The sequence below is a fragment of the Marmota marmota genome, unplaced genomic scaffold (genome assembly GCF_001458135.2).
Source record: "Marmota marmota marmota unplaced genomic scaffold, marMar, whole genome shotgun sequence".
NCBI lineage: Eukaryota > Metazoa > Chordata > Mammalia > Rodentia > Sciuridae > Marmota > Marmota marmota.
In genome coordinates, this window is record NW_026000000.1 from 7,102,483 (window position 1) to 7,124,193 (window position 21,711).

A 21,711-nucleotide genomic window follows, 5' to 3' on the forward strand; every position below is an offset into this window, starting at 1 on the left:
TGTCTTAAGCTTCTCCTTTTTTGTTTCCTTTGTGTGTGTGTGCACATGTATGATGCTAGTGATTGAACCTAGGGCTTTACTCATGCTAGGCATGCTCTCTATCACTGAGCTACATCCTCGCTCTTTTATTTATTTTGAGGGAGGGCCTTGAACTTGTACTCTTCCTACCTGAGCCTTTCAGGTAGCCAAGATTACAGGTGTGTGTAATCTTGATGAAGAACCTGTTACCACGTTAGTTATAGGTGCCCTAATCCCTAGCTGCATAGTCCTAGGGACAGTGCTTCTCAGTTATGTTAATAGCCAATCAGTAAAAAGCAAGGAAATTCTTTCATGTGCTACATACAGCATGTGAACCTTGAGGACGTTATGCTAAGTGTAATAAACAAGGTGAAGAAGAGTAGAGTAGTAGTAAGGCTAAGGCTCTGTGTCCAGTGATTCTTGATCTTTCAGGCCACTACAGCTCAGGCATAGGGGGTCTTGATAAAGCCTAGCCTAAGAAGTTCCAGATTTCCTTTTGGGGTTGTTAATCAGAAGTTGGTATTAAGACAGTGCTTGGTCTCACTTGTTCCTATGTGCAAATATGGTTAGCCAGAGAGAGAATGCTGGGGAGGAGTGAGATATGGCCTAGTGGCAAGATCCCAGTATGCCTTGGTTCCTGGACAAATACATCCTAATGGCACCTTCCTCTCTTTTTTTAATAGTCCTTTTTGATACAAAACTAACATCAAAGATGGCTAAACTTTTTAGTTCACATGGGAGTAATATCATTCAGAAGTAATCATTGAAAGGGTAGTTGGACCACATAGCCACTGATGGCTATTCTCCCCCCTTATCACAAAATTTAAAAAAAAAAAAAAACTTACATAAAACAAACAAACATATATTTTACCACCTTCCATTTTGAAGTATATAGATTTTAAGTGTATCCACACTGTTGTGCAACCAATCTGCAGAATTTTTTCATCATACAAAATTAAAACTCAATACCATTAAACAACTCCCCATTTCCCTCTCCCTTTAGTTCCTGAGAACTACCACTATACTTCCTATACCTTTGACTCTGACTACATCAGCAGTCCCATATAAGTAGAATCATACAGTATCTGGGGTTTGTGATTAGTTTATTACACTTAGCATAATATCCTCAAGGTTCACACATGTTGTATTTTTAGTACATGAAAGAATTTCCTTGCTTTTTACTCACTGGCTATTAACATAAACCAGGACCAAAGGGGTAGTTAGCACATAAAACATGTTCCCAAGAGGATAATTTATGCCTTGCTATAGTTTGGATCTGGAATGTTCCCTGAAGGACCATGTGTTAGAGGTTTAGTCCCCCATGTGGGACTTTTAAGAGAAGGGACCTAATAGAAGGAACTTAGGTCACCAGGGTGTGTCCCTGGAAGGGATACTGGGACTCCATTCCTTTCCTTTCTCTTTGTTTCCAGGGTGCCATGAAGTAAGCAGCTTCCTCTGCCTGTGCTCCTAACATCACGAACTTTGCTACCATGGTTCCAAATGTAACTGAGCCAACTGGTCATGGATTGACACGTAAGCCCAAACAAACCTTCCCTCCTTATAAGTTCATTATCTTGGATGTTTTTGTCACAATGAAAGCAACTTGACTAACCCATGCCTTAATTGGCCTAGTCCAACGTTTGCAGAACTCCATGCCACTGGACTCTGTCTCCCTTGGCAGTTTCTTATCCCCACTCTTGACTGAACAGACTACATGACACGGAGGAATCCTTTTCTTTAGGCTTTGCACATGTGCTCCACCTAGAGAATACCACTAACCAAAAAAGCTCTTTTTAAACTAGGTAAACAAGTTCTTCCCTAAGACTCAATCTCCAAAGTCAGATTTTCAGAGCTGACTCAGGGTAGTATTACTATTTATGCTATTTCCTGGGTCTATGAGATTAAGAATACCGTTGCTGCAGGAGGAACAGATGCAGGAGGAGAGCCAAATAGAGAGCTTCCACTATCAGCGTCATCTTCAAAGAGGAGTGATGCTCTCTGGGTCTTCTTTTGACTATATGAACAAACAAAAGGTCAAACTCAAGGCAAAAGTAATTTAAAAACAAAAATAATAAGCCATACCTAAAGCAACCCACCTATCATCTTCTATTGATCTTACACAGTTGAAAGCAAATAAGAAAAACTTTTAAATAGGAGAAATTTGTCCCTAGCTAGTAACCTATGAAGAAGAATCACTTAAGTAGAAGAGTCCAGGGTCCTTGTCACTAGTCCCTTGTCAGTTACTTTCAGTCAGTGTAGGTGCATTAGCTATTAGCTCTGCAAGCACCTGATGCCTTGGCATTCACAGATGTAGCGTTCCCCTCACCACCTCCTACAGCAGAGGAAGAACCAGAGAATTCAGATATGCCTTCTTCCAAGGACAGGAAGACAGGTGCTTAGACAGAGCACAGGGCCACAGCCAGCTTTGGGAAGTGGCCTTGTGATCTACCTTCTACTTCTTTTTTCATAGTAGCTTTAAGGAGACATAATTTACATACCATAAAATTAACCCCCATAAAGTACACACATCAGTGAATTTTCATATTTTCACTGTGCAACTATCATCACAATCTTAGCGTACATCTTTATCATCCAAAAAAAGAAAGTCCATGCAATTTCCCTTCTCTCTCCCTTTCCATTTGCATGGTAATGGAAGGAGACCCTCAGGGTTATACAGTGGAGGAGGTAGAGAGAGAGGAGGGGAGGGGAGGGGAGAGGTGGGGAGGGGGGAGGGTGGAGGATGGGAAAGGCAGCGGAGCACAACAGACACTAGTATGGCAATATGTAAATCAATGGATGTGTAACTGATGTGATTCTGCAATCTGTGTATGGGGTGAAGGTGGGAGTTCATAACCCACTTGAATCAAAGTGTCGAATATGATATGTCAAGAAAATTGTAATGTTTTGAACAACCCACAATAAAAAAAAATTAAAAAAAAAAAAAGAAAGTCCATATCACTCACCAGTCCCTTCTCCCCATAAACCCTGGCAGCTACCATTCTATGTTCTATCTCTCTGGAGTTACCTACTCTAGACATTTCATAGACATGGAATCATAGTCTCTCTCTTTCTGGTCTTTTATGACTGGCTTCTTTCAGTTAACCTAACATTTTCTAGTTTCATCCAAAGCCTAGTATGTATCATTACTTTATTCCTTGTAATTCATGAATAAATAATGCATGGTTATGCAACATTTTGTTTATTCATCTGATGATGAATATCTAGGTTGTTTTTACTTTTGGGCTACTATGAACAATGCTACAATAAACATTCATGTAAGCTTCTGTATGAATATACATTTTTCACTTCTCTTAGGTATATACCTAGGAATGAATTTATTGGATCATATGGTTAACTCTATGTTTAACATTTTGAGGAAGTGCTAAACTGTTTTCCAAACTGGCTGAACCATTTTACATTCCCACCAGCAGTATATGAGGTTTATAATTCTTCTACATCCTCACCTACACTTATTGTCTATAAAACTTTCTTCTGAAATCTGATGAAAGCTATGCATTACTTCCCACATATAAAATTTTATAGACAACCTTAGGAACAACTGAAGATGGAATGAGTCTAGGGCACAGACAGCACTACTGAAAACCAGATAATGTACATGGCAGTCATCAGAATTTATAAACGAGATGTTCAGTTTATGACTATGATCAGATTATGACTATGAATGTGTCAGGGGGCATGCTGATAATATAGGTAACTTCCCCCAAAGTACACGGAACACTCAACTGCAGTGGAGTGTTCATGAAGGTAGAGCTGTGTCTGCTCTCCACTCTTTACCCTATTCCTTCTCTTTCTTATCTGTTCAGGTCAGGGAAGGCTTCTTAAGAGAGGACTTACACTACCTCTTAAAAGAAGCTGGCCAGGAAAAAAAAAAAAAAGGAAGAATAGTGTCCCAGGAGAAACAGCATCGAAAAGAAAGGAATGAAACACATCCCCTGCATTTATCATGATGAATGACAATGTCTAAGTGTTGGCAACATACCAGCTATTGTGCTCAGCATTTTGGATTTGGGTTTCATTTAATCATCTCAACAACTCTATAAGAAATGAGGAAACTAAGGTACAGATAAATTTGCCCAAGGTTATTCAAATAGGAGATGGCAAGGCCAGAATTTAACATCAGGTATTGGGATTCTAGAGCCTATATTCTGAACCAGAAGCCAAAGAGGTCAAGACATGGGAGCCTAAAGCAGAGAATGGTGAAATCTGAAGAGAAGACAATATTTGGAGATAGAAATATGAGGTACTTTTATTTTTATTTTTAAAATTTTTCAAATTTTTAGTTGTAGATGGACACCTCTACAACTTTGTTTTATTTATTTTTAGTTGGTGCTGAGGATCAAACCCAGTGTCTCACACATGGTAGGTGAGCGCTCTACCACTGAGCCTGAGTTATTTTTAAATCCAATGAAGCATAATCACACTAAGGTACGGGATTGACAGGTCCAATCAATTGCCCCTTTATGCTACTACTAGTCAGATTAATTTCAAATTAATCATTTAAAGTTTTCAAGAGAAAAAAGTATTATTGGTGAGAGTTATTTTGAACCCACAGCAAATCAGGCAGCATGTTACATCAACACAGCCCATGTTTATTCTAAGTTTCTTGCCAGCTTCAGTTTAAGTGTCAATGTGGACAGTCACTCAGGGCGGGTAGGACTCCCGAAACCTGGTAGGATACTAGAGCTCTGCAGAGAACTATCCCCTTAACAGGATGTTTTTCAGTGCAAAGTGACTTCTATAGAAATGACAAACTTTTAAGTAACCTTGACCAAACTATACAATCTTTAGGATAGCCCTGAGAAAAAACAAAACAAATACAAAATTTAAACCCTTGACAAACTAAGAAAAAGAATATTTCACAGTTAAAAAAAAAAATGACAGATAAAATCAAGTAAGGATCCAAGACAAACATTTCTCAGTATTGAGGAAGAAGACCTTGCCTATGAAAGGCAAGGACATTTGCATTTGCACTTGTGTTGGGACTAGGAGGTGCCAACCATTAGCAGTGGAAACAATGACCATCTTGGGCGCTGAAAATCTTTCCTCACTGCTACACACACTGAGTAAATAATTTCTTACAATGGCCATCTCACCTGTCCTTGGCAATAGCAAATAGATCATCTTCATCATCCTCTTCAAAGAGACTCGTTTTTTTCACCACCTTGGCCTCCTGGCCCTGGTTGGTTCCTGAGTCCCGGAGTTCTCCTTTGGACCTGCTGTCAGATGCTGACTTGGTCTGTGAATCAGTAATATTCCACTGGTCCTTAAAACATAAAACACATTATTAAAAATCCTCCCTGAGGTTGAGGCACAGCTCAACGGTAGATACTTGCCTATCCTAGAGAAAACTCAGAACGAACAGATTTTGCCAAATGCTCCCCAGCTTATTACCACTAGTTCATACCTCTTTTGTCCAATCATGCTTCTCTAAACTAAGCATGTCTTCCTCAGACTTAGCATGTTTTCCTGTTTCTCTGAGCCTTCATTTCTGATGGCTTCCAAAGAAGCCTAAAACTTACCTTAAATAACGTGTATGCTTTTCCTTTGTTGATCTGTCTTTTGGTACAGGGCCTCAGACATGAACCTTGTGATGCGTGAGAAATCTTTACTTCTCTACATGGCCTAACTCATCTGAATTAGCATGTATTATAATTTAGGGGCCACACTTATTCTCACCGTTTTGAACAGTAATCTTTAATTCACTGTATTAGACATATTAAATATCTTTAAGAAAAGACACAACCTTATAAACATTATTTTTTGGTAAATGATCTTCACTAAGTATGAAACAGGGGTAGGTTAAAAAAAAAAAACAAAACAATGTTTGGGTTAGCTATGATTTCTTAAATCCCCTCAGATACTATCTTCTTCCTCCTCTTCAGGCAAAATCTTAACCCACCTCTTCATCACTGCTGAACAACAAAGTAGATGTTTTCTTTTTGGACTGCTCCAAGGGTTTTACTTTCTCTTGACTCTGAGTTTGTAGAGATGATGTCTGCTTTGTAGCAGCTGGAACCACAAAAAGATTATCCTAGAAATAAAAATGGTGGAGAGGTATGATAGCTTCATACACATAAAACAGAAAATGTAAAGTTGTTCTCCCATGTCAAAGGGAGTTAAGTCTCCATCGATAACAGAAAATAACATATCTGGGGGGGAAAAAATCATTGACTGCTAGTAGATCCCACTCCACAGGAGCCTTTCTAACTACATTCTCTACCCATGGAAGGGAAACAGATTACCACTGAACTTGAAGACAGAATACTAGGAAGGAGCAGGGGAAAGACAACTTGAGGATAAGGTGGGAGGAGGGGAAACTGAGGCCCATTCAGTGCCCCCACCTGGTGGGGGTTAAAGTTTGGTTTGTTTCCCTTCTTATGTGGGCATGAGAGTCCCAGGAGCAGTCAGTCAGCAACTCACACCTCTTTTTATGAATTAGAAACTAGAGCAAAGGATAAAAAGAGAGAACAAAGAGACTTTCTCCATTCTTTTTTTTTTAAAGAGAGAGAGAGAGAGAGAGAGAGAGAGAGAATTTTTTAATATTTATTTTTCAGTTTTTGGCGGACACAACATCATTGTTTGTATGTGGTGTTGAGGATCGAACCCGGGCCTCACGCATGCCAGGCGAGCGCGCTACCGCTTGAGCCACATCCCCAGCCTTTCTCCATTCTTTTAGAGCTACAAAAAAAAAAAAAAAACAAAACCCAAATCTAGGAAAGAGGATGGAATAACTTGTGTTTCAGGTCAATTTTTTTAAAAAGAATACAAAGTTAAGAAATAGTTAAATTCCTGACATCCTAAGGGTTGACGATTATGAGTTCAATGGCATTTGTAAATTACTTTGTAATCAAGTATCCAAAAGTATCTCTTCTTAAAGTCATGGAACAAAACTGTCAGAAGGTCCCAGACTGGGTTAGATTGGAAAAACCTTTAACAGCATGGTACAGCAGGAGGACCATCCTGAACCATAAAAATCAATGAAGGGAGCATTTACGGAGAATGTGGTAAAGTAGGACAGGTCATGAGAATCATGATCTGGCATCAAATGGGAAAACTAACGACAAAAGTGAACACTCATATTACTTACTCTGTTCTAGAAACTGTGCAAGGGTTTTACATTTGTTACTTTAGTTCTCACAACAATCCCATTTACCTATAAGCCATACAAGATCACAGAAAGTTGAGTTACTTGCTGAAGGTCCCTCGTGTTAAATGATGGGAGCTGGGTCTGAGGCGACAACCAATGAGCTTATCCACTGCATGATACTGCGTAAGGGTTAAAGTTTGGTTTGTTTCCCTTCTTATTTTTATCCACCACTCTGATCTCCCCATTCAGGTGGGAGTGAAAGGCTAAGTGGGGACATGGTCATTCTTTTTCCACTTTGTCCAAGACATTCTCGCACATCCTTGAGTATAACACAGATTCACTCTCTGAACAGTATTTCTCAAATGCAGAGTCTAAAAAAATGAAATCTACTGAGCTTTCCTTAAGAATTAGGCTGGGAGTTGGGGATGTAGCTCAGTCACAGAGTGCTTGCCTAGCACATGAAAGGCCTTGTGTTCAACCCCTATCACCAAAAAATAACTAAACCCAACAAACAAAAACCACTTGGTTCAGGAGTTTAACATCCTCCTCAATGTATAGCTGGGAAAACTTAATGAGTTTCCCTAGACACATTATTGTTTCATGAGTTGCAGGAAGCATGACTGCTTTCCCATCACCTCTCTACTACATGAGCCTCTGGCTATAAAGCCACATTAACAACAACTTCCCACTCATCTAAAAGTTAATTATCTAGTGCTGCAATAACAATATTTACCTCTTCATCTTCATCATCAAAAAGGGAGACTGACGTGGGTAGTTTGTTGGGCAGGAGAGATGCACCTTTGGACTTACTTGCATTTTGAGAAGAAAATAAATCCTGTCAGATCAAGAGTGAAGTTGCTGATTAGTTGGGTATATCAGTTCAATACAAAACACTAAAGATTAGAACATGGTGGTTGCCATGCATCTAGGTTGAAAGGGAGAGGGTAGGTGGCTAAAACAATCTTTAAAGAGCTTCAGAGTCTGCCCCGTTTGTGCGTGGCACAAATGCCTGATGTTTTAGAGGAGAGCCACAGGACTCTCGGGACTTCTGTGTTCCTACCTAAATGATATAAAGCAGAAAGACATTTTCTAATCAATGTCCTATCAAAAAAATTATTTTAAAAAGCTTCTTTTTTCTATCTAAAGAATCAGAGACAATCACACAAATTCAATAATGGAAACAGAGGCTAGATTCCCAAATTACTAAATCTATGATTGTCCCATTATTCACACCTCTCTCCCCTAAGATCATAATGTTATTTTCTTTAAATAATACAACCTAAGTTTCTATTTAAAACCATTTGCTATTCTTCTTAGCCACAGCTATAAGCTCTTGCAAACCAGAAAGACCTCCAAGATTCTGAAGAAATCATCAGAATAATAATGTGTTAATATGTTGGCTTGGACTGCTAAGAAAGCTCTGTGAACTGAGCCACGTGAAATTAGAAATGAGTTATTTGAGAAGAATTCTTCTCAATACAGTGGTTTTCACCTGGGTTCCATGGAGTCCCACCTTTATATGCAGGTTTATAAAAAGGTGTTCTGATGTTTTCAGAAAATGAAAGCAATCCAAACCAAAGAGTAAAAACCAATTTTTACATCATAATTTCGGACCTTTCTTGGTATTAGAGAAAAAAACATATTTCAATCACCTCAAACATGTCCCCCAAAATGACTTCCTAGGACAGGCTTCAGCTCCACACTCGAGAAATAAAAGAATCATGCCTTCTGCTTCAATGCTTTATTTCCCCTTGTTTTACTTTTTCTTGCCTAAGAATCCCAACAACATCCAATAAAATCATTCATTGTATGATGATACAAACAGGGAAAAGCCTTTGGTGGTGATTTTTTTAAAAAATTTCTGGTTCCCTGACACAGCCACCATCGAGAAATAGGGACTATGCCCCTGCCATTTATTCTGGGTGGGCCTTTCTGACTGTCTCAAACAACAAACAGATGCAACATATGGAACACTTGATCCCAAGGCTGGGTTACAAAAGGCAATAATACAGGCTCTTCCCAGCTCTCTCTCTCTCTCTCTCTCAAGAATCTCACTTGGAACTCTGAATCACCACATAAAAGACTCAGCTTCCTTGAAGCTGCCATGCTAGGAGACCACTTGGGAATAGAGAGAGGGCCCAAGGAATCTTTCCCACCCAGGCACCAGACACATGAGTGGGATGATTCTTTGTCCATCCTCCCTCAGATATAAAAGACCCTCAGTGACAACTGCCAAGCTGAGCTCAGTCAACCTCTAGTTCCATAAGAGACAATAAAACTTGATGTTTGAAAGCACAAAATTGTGATTTGTTTCATAACGCTAATAACCAGAACACTTAGTAATTTCAGGCTTTTCCCTAAAATTAACTCAACATTTGTTTCTTCCATGGACTTAATAATTAATGAACAGTAAGTAATACCAAGCATTAGTACCAGAGGTAGCATGTCAAGTATATAAGCAGGGAACAAAATGTTGTGGAGCTTAAACTAATTTGGGGTAGAGACAATGAACAATAAATACACATGGTCCCCTGGCAACACATGCTATGAATAACAGAAGAGAGGAGAGAAGGAGCACAGTGTGGTGCATGCCAACAACCTCGTCCTCTGTAGGGCCATCAGTTGAGGCCTCAGAAGACCTGAAGGAGTAAGAAAGTAAACCAACGAGCTTCTGAGGAGAGCCTTCCAGTGGGGCAGGAGCCAGTGCAAAGACCCTAAGATGTGAGTATAGCCCCAATGGGTGACAAACATGGAGTAACTCAGAGTGTGGGCCCTTCTGCATGGTGTCTTGATGGCTAGAAATCTGGCTAACCTGGACTTTAGCTAATTCCTATCTCTGTGCATGAGCCTTCAATGAAATGCAAACCTCAAAGGTGTTATTTACATCAAGCACAATCAGTCCACCTCCAAAGAGTTATGTATTCATCCTGGCTTTGAGCACAAAATCTAACCTTGAGAGCTGAACCTAGAGTCCACAGTTTCTTGAAATTACATGTAAATTTCTGCCATGTCCGTATATTTTTCTGTGAAGGGAACTTACTACTTCCCTTTATATTCTTGTATGGGTCTCCATCCCAAAAGGTCAGCCCAAAATCACTTCTGAAAGGACTAGGTGTGAGGGAGTCAGAAAAAGCAGTGCAGCTTCTGACAGCCCACAGGGACCAAGGCTACCCACAACCTGTGACTAGCCATAAGAAGACCAAATAAATGTCTCTATAGCATCAACCCCACTATCCAGTTAGCAAGACTATCAAAAGAGGAAGCAGCAGATTGCTTTCCATTCTGCTAAGAATGCCTCAGGATGTATACCAAAAAAAACAGCCTAAAATCAGAGCATCCTAAGACAATTCTTTCCTCCCAGGAGATGAAATGGATTCAATACCAAAAGTAAGAAGTATTGCATACATACTGCTTTCTAAGGACCATGTATTTTTAAGACATTTGTTTCAAAGAAAGAAGTGAACTACTAAAGTCCTATGCCTCAAGGAACTGAACAACAACAAAAAAATATGATCAGTCAACAAATATATGAAAAAAATGTTCAATATCACTAGCAATTAGACAAATAAAAATTAAAACTACACTGAAATTTCATCTCACTCCAGTCAAAATGGCAAGTATCAAGAATACAAGTAACAACAAATGTTGGCGAGGGTATGGGGAAATGGGTATGCTCATACATTGCTGGTGAGACTGCAAATCGGAGTAAGCACTCTGGAAAGCAGTATGGCAATGCCTCAGAAAATTTAGAATAGAACCACCATTTGACCCAGTTATCCCACTCCTAGGTTTATACCCAAAAGGACTTAAAATCAGAATACTATAGTGACATGGCCACATCAACGTTTATAGCAGCTCAATTCACAATAGCTAAGCTAAGGAACCATCCTAGGTGCCCTTCAACAGATGAATGGATAAAGAAAATGTGGTACACATTCACAATGGAATATTACTCACCATAAAGAAGAATGAAATTATGGCATTTGCTGGTAAGTGAATGGAACTGGAGACTATCGTGCTAAATAAAATAAGCCAATCCCAAAAAACCAAAAGTTGGATGTTCTCTCTGATATGTGAATGCTGACTCACAATAGGCAGGGGTGGGGGATAGGGAGGGGTAGGGGGTTGTCCAGAAGGACTGGACAGCGGGGAAGGGGGAAAGGGAAGCAGGTTAGGACTGGGAAAGACAGTAGAATGAACTGGACATAACTTTCCTACACTTATGTATGAATACACGACCAGTAACTCCACAAAAATGGGAGGTTATACTCCATGTATGTATGATATGTCAAAATACATTCTACTATCATGTATAACTAAAAAGAACAAATTTAAAAGAAAGTAAAGACTAATTTGGAAACAATTTCTAATCTCACATTCACACATGATCAAGTAAGAGAATTCCATACCTCAGAGTCCTCCTCATCCGAAAATAAACCTTTCTGAGCCTTTGTTTCTGACAAGAACTTGAGATTTTTGCTAGAAGGTACTGTAACCTTTGTGAGGGAAAAAAAGAAAAAATGAGGATTAGTAAGTAACATGCCTGAAAATTAGAGTATACCTAATCATTCATTCAGAAAACATACTAAATCTCTTCTATGAGAAGGCCCCAAGTCATGAACCTTGGGAATAAAGATGCTGTGGACTTTGGGTGTGTACAAAGTTCACACAATTAATACAAAGAGAGAATTTTCAAGCAAAATAATTTAAAAATTAGTTTAAGTTAGGAAAGAGGAAATAAACAATTCCTTGAGAAAGTAAATTCCCAAAATGAACAAGGCCCAGACACAGTGAGACAGTATAAGCAAGAGCATTCCAGACAGAGGACACTGAGAAAAGCAAGATAGAGCAAAAAGCATATCTGGTGCAGCAGGGAGCAGGACACACTTCCCATGCCATGCAGTTCACAGAGGGGACATGTGCAATCAGAGATACCTAGAAAGGCAGGCTACCCAAGGGGCCACCATGTTCTGAATGCTGGGACTCTGGTGGCAGGAAGAGAAGTCAGGTTTCATAGTAAGGTCATAACACACTGAGATGACTTAGGAAACATGGGGGTGCAAGCTGTGCAGAACAGTGGGAGAAGGAAGCAGCTAAAGGAGCTTCAAGACTGATGAGGACGCAGTCACCGGCCAGACACAGGTCAATTTGAGAATCAACAAAAATGACAATGATGGGAGTGGGCAATAACATGTGGAATAAAGTATACCCACTCCCAAAATAACACTAAAAGTGGGGGGAAGGATGAGGAGAAACTTCTATTCGAAAGAATGTCAGCTAGTAAGGATAGATGAAATGCAGAATTAGACATTTTTTCATATTCCTTACAGGATAAATGGTTCAGGAAAAGATCACCAGTGGATATTAAAACCACTGCATGCAAGGCTGGTAGAAGACAGGAGATTCATAGTGTCGAAACATCACTTAGACATCAGTCTATAAATGACAGAAGAAATGAAGGCACCTTTCCAGTGGAGCAGTGTGGTTAGCACCTTTATTTATTTATTTAGGTACTGGGGATTAAACCCAGGGGCATTTAACAACTGAGCCACATCCCCAACCTTTTTTTGTATTATATTCAGTGACAGGGTCTCACTGAGTTGCTTAGGGCCTCACCAAGTTGCTGAGGCTAACTTTGAACTTGCCATCCACCTGCCTCAGCCTCCAGAGCTCCTGGGATTACAGGTAAACATCACCACTCCTGGAAGTTAGCACCACTTTAACCAAGTGATCAAACAAACTGTCACAAAGACCACAGTAGGCTCGAGGCATCTTGGAGGTGAGGCAGCGGACACTTTGCCTGCCTATATTTTTGCCAAAAATGCAAATCTAAACCTAATTTAATTAAAGTAAAATGATCAGGGAAATTCACATTGTTATACATTCAACAAGACAACTGGCTGGCCATAAAAAAAGAAAAACACAGGAGGCATTGCTTTAATTTTGTTAAAAAAAAAAAAAAAGTGCTTTTTAAAAAAAACATTTTTGAGACAAGAAAAAGAATTAGAATATGGACTACACGTAAGAGAATTTCATGTCAGTTATTCTTTTTTTTGTCAGGTATGATTTTACAAAGACATGTTGGGACAAATGGGAGAAATCAGAATGTAGACTAGATATTATATTCCACTAAAGCACTTATATTAATCTCATAACTGTTAATGGCCTTTGATTACACAGAAATCCTTTAAAGAGATGTTTTACATTTAGGGGTAAAATGTCATAATGACTATAACCTACTTAAAAGCAGTTCAGGAAAAAACTGTATAGAAAGGTTCAGATGCATATAATATTGGGCAAAATCCTAACAATTGTAGGTTTGTGGGTGCTCTAATTCTTCAAACTGCTTCAACACAAACATAAAAGGGAACAATACTTCCCTCTGGGCTTCAGATGAATTAGTAAACTGTCTCTGATCAACATTCCTTATTTTCCCTCCTGCTCACCGTTTTTTCTGCCCTTGCTTTGTTTTCATCTGTCTGATTCACAGTAGCTTCTGGCAAAGCTGCTGCTTTTTCTTTGAACAGATCTCCTTCTTCATCATCGAAGATACTGGCAGTGGATTTGGTGGATTTGACTTTTTCTTTAAAAAAGATACCACAGCATAAAATGACACTAGCATCAAAATCCTATCATAATATTCACAAATTAAAAAAAAAAAAAGTCTTTCCCTTCAAAGGATATACAAAAAAGTCATGCTATTTCTTATATGTAGTTACCTTGGTAATTTTCTTCATCCATCTTCCCCCCCCACTCCTCTCTCTTGTTTTTTTTTTTTTTTTTTTTTTTTTTGCTAGGGAAGTGCTCCACCACTGAGCTACCACCCCAGTCCCATTGCCTTGGTATTTCTCAAAGAGCACAACAGTAGCACAAATGAAACCCTGGGCAGTTAGTTTAACCATCCAAAAGAGAAGCCTGAAGAAAGAAACATCATTTAAATAAGTCACCAAGTCCACACCATTCTAAGAATCTACTTTTTAAAAATACAACTATACAGAAACAGATAAAAACAAACCCTGAAATGCCCCCAGAACTCTACCTGCCCACCCAAACAAGACAGACATCAGAAATAGTTTGGAATATGTGCTGCTAAATTCCCAAAAGTTAATATAATAACTTTAGATATTAACAAGACTATAAATGAATTATAAGACAATCTGAGCAATGTGCCCTACCTTCTGCATTTGCCACTTAATGTACCTAGAAAATCTTCCCAAGTCCACTTATACAAACCTTGTTCTCTGAACTCCACTTAACGGAACAACCACAGCTTACACTACTGGGTGGTTTCCAACCTTTCATTCCCATGAGCACTGTTGCACTGAATGAGGCATGGGTCACTGAAATGAGGGTACTGACTCATGAGTGTCCTGACAGTCATCTGTCAAGGAATGAGGCAACAACTTTTTTGTGATGCCAAACCAGTTCTCAAAGATGTCCACTGAGTGAGGGACCTCAGACTATTGTCATTTCATTAACTGTCATTTCAGGCTGTGGGTCTGAGTGTGTTATGCACCTGCCTGCCCTCTTTCTAAAAGAGCTAGACTATCATTTCTCCTCATGTTTTTGCTTCTATCCCTACTTCCAACACCTAACACTGGAAAAGAAGAGTTAGTCCAGATGGTCTGCTTCAAAATACATTCTGAACTCATCTATTCCTTATACCACCCTTTCTTTTTTCAAATTGTTAAAAGTATGTACACCTTAGTCATCTTTCTTTTCTGGCAAAGCCATTGAATCCTGCTCCTCCAAGTGTGACCTACAGAGTAGTGAACTCTGCCTACCAGGGAACTTGTTGGAAATGTAGATTCTCTCAGGCCCCATCTTAAGACCCATTCATTCAAAAACTTCACTTTAACAAAAGCCCCTGGGAGATTAATCTGTACATTAATGAACAAACAACTTAAGAGGAAAGACTTTATGAACACACTTATTTAAATCTGGAAGAAGAAAAGGGAGAACCAAAGTAGACAAAGAGCTAAAGTCCTGTTATTCTTGGATACTTGAGTTTTTAGCAGAGAAGAGAAACTGGGACTAAATGACTAGTGTACAATACTCTGTTCATATAATTTACTAAAGGTTGCTGGAAGAACATATAATTAAAACTTAGTAATTCCAAAGGTCAGAATTATAATTTTTTAGCAGAAATTATAGGGGAAAAGATTTCAGCTCTGAATAAGAAGGACAATAATTAGTTTCTGGAGCAGAAAAGATTGGTTAATTAAACAGAGACCTCCAAGTTTGCACAACTTTTGTAAGTATAGATGAGACAATCACAAAAACACTTGAGAAGAGATTCTGGAACTGAAGACACACAGAACTAGGGAGCTATGTCCTTTTTAGGTCAACATTCTTTTTCTAACTTCAGAAACAGGTACCTGTCTTGGAAGTTTTGCTGCAGGATGCTGCAAAAAAGTCATCTTCATCATCATCATCATCGAAGAGGCCAGCAGGAGCTGGGAGGTATGAGGTCTTCCCTGGAGTGGGCTGCTCAGGCTTCTGGGACTCCTTCAGTGATGGAGCAGAGGTGGCCCCAAATACATCAGTGTCCCCTGGGGGTGGAAAGACAAGAAAGCCACAACTGAGAGCCAGGGGAGCCTCCTGAAGAAAACCAATACTATCTATCAAGAAGTATTAGCTTCAGTTTATACACAAAACATAAACAAAGACAAATAACCTCTATTTCTTACTGCTTGGGATCATACCACAATGCAGAATGACCTGGACAAACACACAAAAAAGTCCAAGGCCACAGATTGTTTTGTTTTTGTTGTTTTGGTGTGGTGCTCGGGATCATGTGCATGCTATGCAAGCACTCTACCACTGAGCTATCCCCTCAATCCCCTAGGCGACTGATTCTAAGAGAATATGAGCTAACGTCAGAAAACAACCTCTTTCAACATGCTGTTCAATGCCCTCTGAAGCTTCCAGGTACCTCTTATTCTCCAGTCATGCCCTAGAAAATCACAGCTTAAAAAAAAATGACAAAACATTAATTGTATACTTATTTAAAAAACAAACACCATGTTACCTAAAAACACAGACACAGCTCCTGCTGGGATTTTCTTTCCAGGTTTGGTGGATGAAGACTCTAGATAAAGAAAGGGACAATCACTTCACAAATAAAATAACTTTCCTAACTGTTAAACTCACCTTTCCTGAATCATGCGCAACATGACACATACCTAAATAGGAAACCTGTTGAAACTAATTTTTCCAAAGTAAACCATTTAAAAATTCTTGGGTATTTTTCTTCTCTAACAATGCCAAGAGTTCTCCCTGAGGATTGATATAGTCCAGCTGTAATTTCTGGGGATTGTCATATGTCTACAGTCAAACAGCAGTAGTGGGGACAACTAGGGGAGGCATGGACAAAGCAACCAGGTCCCACAAAATAATTCTAACTCTACCTATTCCAGCTTGATGAGCTGAACAAGTAAAAAGGACTAGTACAAAGTGTGAGACATCAATGAAAAAAAGTGAAGACAATAACAGCAAAGAAGAAAATGACATAAGTCAGTCATCAGGAGATAAAAGGTGGAAAACAGAACCCAAAGGACAGTGAGCTGATGTCAGGATTCCAACCCTGAGGAAATGTTGTCTGGAAGATCAAGTTGCTTAAAACAACTAATTCCCAAGAACTACCTCAAATTTAATAAAACTACAGGTATAAAAAAAATTATAAACTTTTCAAAAACTCAAAACATGGGCTGGGGATATAGCTCAGTATTAGAACACTTGTCTAGCATGTGGAGGCCTGGGTTCAATCTCCAGTATTTAAAAAAAAAAAAAAAAGAAACCCACTCTACACAGATGATTCTGATGCACAAGAGCTGGGGAATTATTGATGGCCAACTTATATGCAGAATATTAAAAGTGCTTCTTTGAATTTAACTTCTTTAAGTTAAAGATATCATAAACACTACTACAGAGTACTTTTTCTTTTTGTAAATTCTCTCCCAAGAAAAAGGCAAATCTGCACTTTAGTTTACAGATATAGTGTTTTTTCTAAGAAATGAATGAGTGAAATCAAACTGTTTTCAACTGGGCCAAGAAAAAAACAACAGCTTTCAGCTCAACAAAGAAACAACTTTGGGCATTTCATCTCCTTACAGGAAAGAAACAGTTGTGAAACCCCCACAAGGAAAACGCAGAGTAGGTCCAACCCCAGCTTACCTTCATTAACGGGGGCTTGGGGTTGCTGATCCCGGGGGACTTCCCTGAAGAGGTCACTCTAGTTGTAGTAGGTATGTGACAAAGAATTTTAAAATGTAAAGGTAATTATAGCTGCATTTAAAGACTTCTAAGGAAAAGTACCCTGTAATTCAAAGCTATATATGTACTATTCTGACAGAAAATCAGTCATCAAGTGAAGACTATTGCAAAATAGAACCTTAAGTAATTTGGGCCTGCTCAGGAATTAAATACAAAGATCAAATAAGGTAAGAAATAATCACCTATCTGACCAAGTAAATCCTTCACTATTAATACTCACTCTCACATTCTCTCCTCACCTACCAAAGGACAGTAGGAAATAGTATTTCTCACTCTATGATTCTGAAATATGTCCCAAAATAGGAAAATAGAAGGAACTTCCAAATGAAAAGTTATTTTTCTCCTACTAAAAGAACAAAGTATATTTCTTCCTTGTGAACCCATGACAAACAGCTATAGGAAACATTACTGAGTACTGCTCACAAACCTCCTCCTCATCATCATCATCAACTCACCTCCTCATCATCATCAAAAAGTCCTTGTCCTCCACTGAACAGTCCGCCTCTAGAACCAAATGGTGAGAAGTCTTCATCTGTCAACTTGGGGGGTGCAAATAAGCTATCTTCTTCATCTAGCAAGCAGAAATGTTGTGCAAGAAGAGTTAAAGTGTGTTTGGAACCCAAATTCCTGGGGCTGCCCCTACAACATCCACAACACTGGAATGGAATTTAATCATATCTAACCAGGAGTAGCTGAAGGCACACTTGCAGATTTCATACAAAAACCTATTAAACAGTTCACTGAGTCCCTCAAAAGGGTCTTGGGGCTCTCATTCTCAAGTTGGTAAATGTCCAGAGCACAGTCAATTCTTCAGGAAATCCTCCTAGACACATTTACTTTGAAGTGAGAACACAGCTCAACTGTCACATTCAAGACCCATCTCCCCAAGAATCTAGGGGAAAAGCAGGCTGAAGAAAGAGATCTACAGATGGACATAGCAACAAGATGAACATACATAATGGACATTACTATAAAATACAAAAGGGCCTGCTATAGTCTTTACTGAAAATGCTAGCAAACAGTTAGGTAATGGCCTCTATAAAAATTTAATAATTCAAATGTTTACAGACATTTTGCTCCACATCCACCCGTCACCTCAGGATCCCAAAACATGATCTTTGATTGTTTTTGGTTTTTGTTTTTAATATTTTTTTTTTACTTGTAGTTGGACACAATACCTTTATTTCATTTATTTATTTTTATGTGGTGCTAAGGATTGAACCCAGGGCCTCACACATGCTAGGCGAGCATACTACTGCTGAGCCACAACCCCAGCCCTAAGTAGTTTTGAAAAAGAATTCACTTGTCAGCATCTAAAGCAACACTTTATAAATGATATATAAACAATATTCCTGAATCAAAAAGGCTCCTTAAATAATCAAATTGAGGGAAAGGCCTACCATCCGAAGGTGTTCTCCTTTCCTTCTTCTCTTTTAATGTCTTCCGGGATTTTGCTTCTCCTATGGATAAGATTTGAATATTTCTATTTTAATAAGACATAGTCCATCCTTAGTTTTTATGTGTGTATTTTTTCTCTCTACATACTATATGATATTCACTCTCTCTGTCTATATGTCTGTCATCCTCATGACTCAGGCTAAAGACAGACATTCAACTTCATATCTCAGCTCCAATGGAGCACTTAACCCAACGCCTTATACAAAAGAAGGTACTCAAGAGAGTCATCTTTGTATGCCAAAAGGTTGCTGCTTATATGCCAAGATCATCTTCATATCAGGACCATACTTTTTCAAGAAATCATTCTGATATCTATCCTATTAAATAACTACAATATACTATATAGTGTATTTTCTTATTTAGTCAATATATAGGAGTAAACATTTAGTCAGGAACTCAATCTGGTGCTCACAGTCCTCTGGAGTACCCATTAACTCCCTGGAATTGCCTGTAAAATCTTATATACAAATGCACATGTTCATTTTTCTTCCAGGGTTCACAGTGTTCCATTATCAAAAGCCGTTTTTGAATCAAAAACAGAATAAGAACTACAATGTAATTTGAAAGGGAACTCCACCCTCAGTGAAGTCAGCAGAGGCTCCCACCCGTTATTTACCACCCCCATTAACTATCCTCTGAGGCTCACCTATTTGCTCCTCTTCTAGTCGGTTAGAGGCATCCCCTTTGATCCTGGCTGCCAGCTCATCGGCAAATGACGTAGGTCTTTTCTATGGACAGAAGAGAACAAAAGAATTACTATTATAATAGACAGATAACTTTTGGTCACCACAAAATTACACATATCAACACATGCAAAGAAACTGTATCAAAGAAAAAACTAGATGAATTTAACTAGATGAATTTAAACATATGCACACTATGGAGATAACGCAAAGAACGTGATTCATAATAGTGTTCCTTCAAAAGGATATATGTGCTCTTTATTACCTTATTTTTTTACTAGCACACTTTAATACCTGAAAAATCTAAACAAGAAAATTATCATAAGGTGCTTGGTAGGTGACGAAAGAGCTTTAAGTCTTAAAACTATAGAACTGAATGTATTCTGAATGATCTGAGCTGTAAAATTGTAACATTGAAAGAAGATGACAATTGTATGGCAAGTGGGGATGCTCACCATTGTTTTCACCAAAGTGTAAATGCAATTACAAATATGACACAAAAGATGACTACAAATGTAAGTGAGTATATAAGGACTGAGTCATAGGCACCATTTCTAAAATCTGGCCAAGTGACAGCAGCTACAGTCTTTCTTACTAGTCTAGTATTTTCTTCAATATCTTCAATGTCTTCCTCTTCCTTCTCAGAGTCAGCAAAAAGGTCACCATCCTCCTCTTCCTCTTCATCACTCATTTGTGCAGTGTTCTGAGTGTAAAACACCAGATTTGAACTATTAGTCACAAATCATCAGGCTCAAAAACAGATATTCTCATGGCTAGGGTTGTGGCTCAGCCTTAGAGCACCTGCCTAGTACGTGTGGGACCCTCAGTTCAATCCTCAGCATCACATATAAATAAATAAAGGTACTGTGTCCACCTATAACTAAAAACATTGAAAAAAAAAGAGAGAGATACTGTCACTTAGTTTTGCATTTGTCCCTTCACAAAGGGAATAACTAATAGATATATTGATAATAATGATAGCAATGTAGCAAACAAACAATGAAGCAGAAAGTATATGTGGCAGAACAAATAATACACAAGGATTAATTAGAATAAAAATAAAGAAATTACTTTTTTGGAGGGGGACAATACTGGGAATTAAATCCAAGGACACTTTTCCACTAAGCTACATCCCCCCAGCATTTTAATTTATTTTATGACAGGGTATCACTAAGATACCCATGCATACCTTGAACTTGCTATCCTTCTACCTGCTGAGTAGCTGGGATTACAGGTGTGTGCCAACATGCCTAGCTAGAACTTACTCTTTCAATAAGGATGTAATAGCAAGAACATACAACTGAAATATGAAATATTCAGGAAGTTCATCACAAGAGAAATAAATAAAACAATGTCTTATTTTAATAAAAACACTAGGTAAGAGTAAAAAGAAATAAACTGTAACAACTAAAGAGCCATCCAAGTAGACCAAGTAAAAAAGTGGAGAATGACAAATCCAGCCTAATACCCTGCCCCACTGTACTGTATCATTTCTAAGAATTCAAATGTATTTGCAGAATACATTCCATTATAAAAGCAATGGAAAAGACTTAGAAAGGCACACTGCCAGATCATAATATCAGCTGCCTCTGAGGAGTATGAGAAGACAATGATGGTGGGCTTAAATACAACCTTATTTGTTGAATTCTAATTTTTAATTTTTCCAAAGGTACCTAGTATGTCTAATTTGTACAATCTTTAAAAAGTTTTTTTGTTGTTGTTGTTTTCTTTTACTGTTTAAGTCACTAAGAGAATTGTCAGCACTATGCCAAAAGGATTTTATTACCTAATTTAATCCTTAAAACCGTGAGGTTAGCTATGGCACACAAAACCAGTCTAACTCAATAAAAACAGATGGGAATTCAGTGTTTTTTAAACACTGTATTGTACTGTTTGAAAAACTGTTTGTATTTATAAATATTAACAGCAAATTTCATAGAAAAAAAATATCTTCTGACATTAGACTGCTTATTAAAACTATAGAGACCAACCATATTTCTGAATACAACCTGGAAAACAGAAGTACCAATCAATAAGTACAAAATGCTTCATTAGATTTCCCTTACCAGGTGTCAACCTACTTTACATACAGAGATATGAAAAATTGTGGTGTATGTGTAATAAGAATTGTAATGCAAAAAAAGTACATGTATAAAGACATGAATTGGT

General features: G+C 38.4%; 1 protein-coding gene across 8 annotated transcripts in view; it reads right to left on the reverse strand.

Annotated features, from left to right (window-relative positions):
* Positions 1-21,711, reverse strand: part of Washc2a (WASH complex subunit 2A) — a 57,076-nt gene that overhangs the window by 17,497 nt on the left and 17,868 nt on the right. For all 8 annotated transcript variants that reach the window (XM_048807449.1, XM_048807452.1, XM_048807450.1 and 5 more), the window contains exons 9-21: positions 20,138-20,245; positions 19,506-19,587; positions 18,802-18,861; positions 17,857-17,972; positions 17,303-17,360; positions 16,158-16,217; positions 15,505-15,678; positions 13,573-13,709; positions 11,536-11,622; positions 7,860-7,961; positions 5,939-6,070; positions 5,133-5,302; positions 1,930-2,032 (exon numbers count right to left, since the gene is read on the reverse strand). In XM_048807449.1, the coding sequence (XP_048663406.1) occupies positions 1,930-2,032; positions 5,133-5,302; positions 5,939-6,070; positions 7,860-7,961; positions 11,536-11,622; positions 13,573-13,709; positions 15,505-15,678; positions 16,158-16,217; positions 17,303-17,360; positions 17,857-17,972; positions 18,802-18,861; positions 19,506-19,587; positions 20,138-20,245 (1,389 nt within the window). The remainder of the gene's footprint in view (positions 1-1,929; positions 2,033-5,132; positions 5,303-5,938; positions 6,071-7,859; positions 7,962-11,535; positions 11,623-13,572; positions 13,710-15,504; positions 15,679-16,157; positions 16,218-17,302; positions 17,361-17,856; positions 17,973-18,801; positions 18,862-19,505; positions 19,588-20,137; positions 20,246-21,711) is intronic.